The 1667-nt window shown below is 41.6% G+C and overlaps 1 protein-coding gene across 1 annotated transcript in view; it reads left to right on the top strand.

Annotated features, from left to right (window-relative positions):
• Positions 1 to 1352, top strand: part of LOC130552311 (cuticle collagen 19-like) — a 5369-nt gene extending 4017 nt beyond the window's left edge. The window contains exons 6-7 of the mRNA XM_057330528.1: positions 362 to 406; positions 804 to 1352. Of these exons, the coding sequence (XP_057186511.1) occupies positions 362 to 406; positions 804 to 941 (183 nt within the window). The 3' untranslated portion in view covers positions 942 to 1352. The remainder of the gene's footprint in view (positions 1 to 361; positions 407 to 803) is intronic.
• The last annotated feature ends 315 nt before the right edge of the window (positions 1353 to 1667 follow it).

The following is a 1667-nucleotide window of genomic DNA, read 5'->3' as shown; positions in this document are numbered from 1 at the left end:
ACACTCGATCAGAATACAACAAACACTCACTCAGAATACAACAAACACTCGATCAGAATACAACAAACACTCACTTATAATACAACAGACACTCGATCAGAATACAACACACACTCACTCAGAATACAACAAACACTCGATCAGAATACAACAAACACTCACTTATAATACAACAGACACTCGATCAGAATACAACACACACTCGATCAGAATACAACACACACTCACTCAGAATACAACACACACTCAATCAGAATACAACAAACACTCACTTATAATACAACAGACACTCACTCATAACGCAACACACACACTTACAGTATAGTACACTACATGTTGATGGTTTTGTGTTTTTGTGTAGGGTGAAAAGGGATCTCCAGGAAATAAAGGAGCTCCGGGGTTTATCGTAAGCACCTCTAAACCCTTTACTGTGTGTGTGTGTGTGTGCGTGTGTGTGCGTGTGTGTGCGTGTGTGTGTGTGTGTGTGTGTGAGTGAGTGATCTTTAGGTTTAGGGGTTGGGTTAGGGGTAGGGGATCAAATATACAGTTTGTACAGTATACAACTCATTACACCTATGGACTGTCCCCACGGAGATAATAAACCGGACGTGTGTGTCTGTGTGTGTGTGCGTGCGTGCGTGCGGTACAAATTTAGTTAAATATTTAAGGCCGGTTTTCCAAACTTTGGCATATTAAACACAAACATCTTTTGGTTCACTTCAAAGAAGTTTTCTGTCATTAATACAGAGAAGGTTAAACACTTCAGTTTCATTTGTTATTTATTTATTTGTGTGTGTTTATAGGGTAAAGCTGGAAGTCCAGGGAAGAGAGGACCACCAGGACCACCAGTAAGTGTCACTGTGATGTGTCTGTATGTGTGTTTCAGGAACTATAAGTACTGTAGTGATACTAACTTGAAGGGACAGTTCACCCAAAAATGAAAATTCTGGAAAAATGTGGGATGAGATCTGCTCGGTTACTGACATTCTTACAAATATCTTTCTCTGTGTTCATCAGAACAAATACATTTATACAGGTTTGGAACAATATGAGGGTGAGCAAATGATGACAGAATTTTCATTTTTGGGCGAACTATCCCTTTAACAGCTAACATAGTCAAGCAACTAACTATTATAGGTTTTTTATGCAGTGTGAGGAGCCGAGTTCTTTTATACTGTAGTTCTTCAGATCTTTAGGTCTCTGAGAGAGAGATGTGTGATGGTTTGAATGTGTGTGCTGCTCTTATGAGCGCACAGCGCCCTCTAGTGAGACACACACAAACTGTGCAGAGCCAGATAGAGAAAATCTTTGTGTGTGTGTGTTACAGGCTTCTGGTCTGTGGTTCTCTCTCCCTCTCTCTCTCCCTATCCTATGGCATTAGAAATTGGACAAAACTACGTGAGCGTGTAAACACAGCACGCAAGCAGATGTGCACACCGAAAACGCTCGCGCGTAAAATGTGAACCTGTAGATATCGCAAATCTCTAACTTGAACACGAAAACCAAGATTGTGCACGTAAATCAACACTTGCGAGGGGAAATAACCCCCCGAATCAAAGCAGATTGCTCGCGCACAGTATTGACTAGACACGTAAGTGCTACTCACGGGTGAGCTGGGATTTTGCGCACGTGCGCGCAAGTCATTTTGACTTTTGGCACTAAAGGGG

Source organism: Triplophysa rosa, linkage group LG3 (genome assembly GCF_024868665.1).
Source record: "Triplophysa rosa linkage group LG3, Trosa_1v2, whole genome shotgun sequence".
Taxonomy (NCBI): Eukaryota; Metazoa; Chordata; class Actinopteri; order Cypriniformes; family Nemacheilidae; genus Triplophysa; species Triplophysa rosa.
The sequence above is the reverse complement of the archived record's forward strand: the minus strand, read 5'-3'. Positions and strand labels throughout refer to the sequence as shown.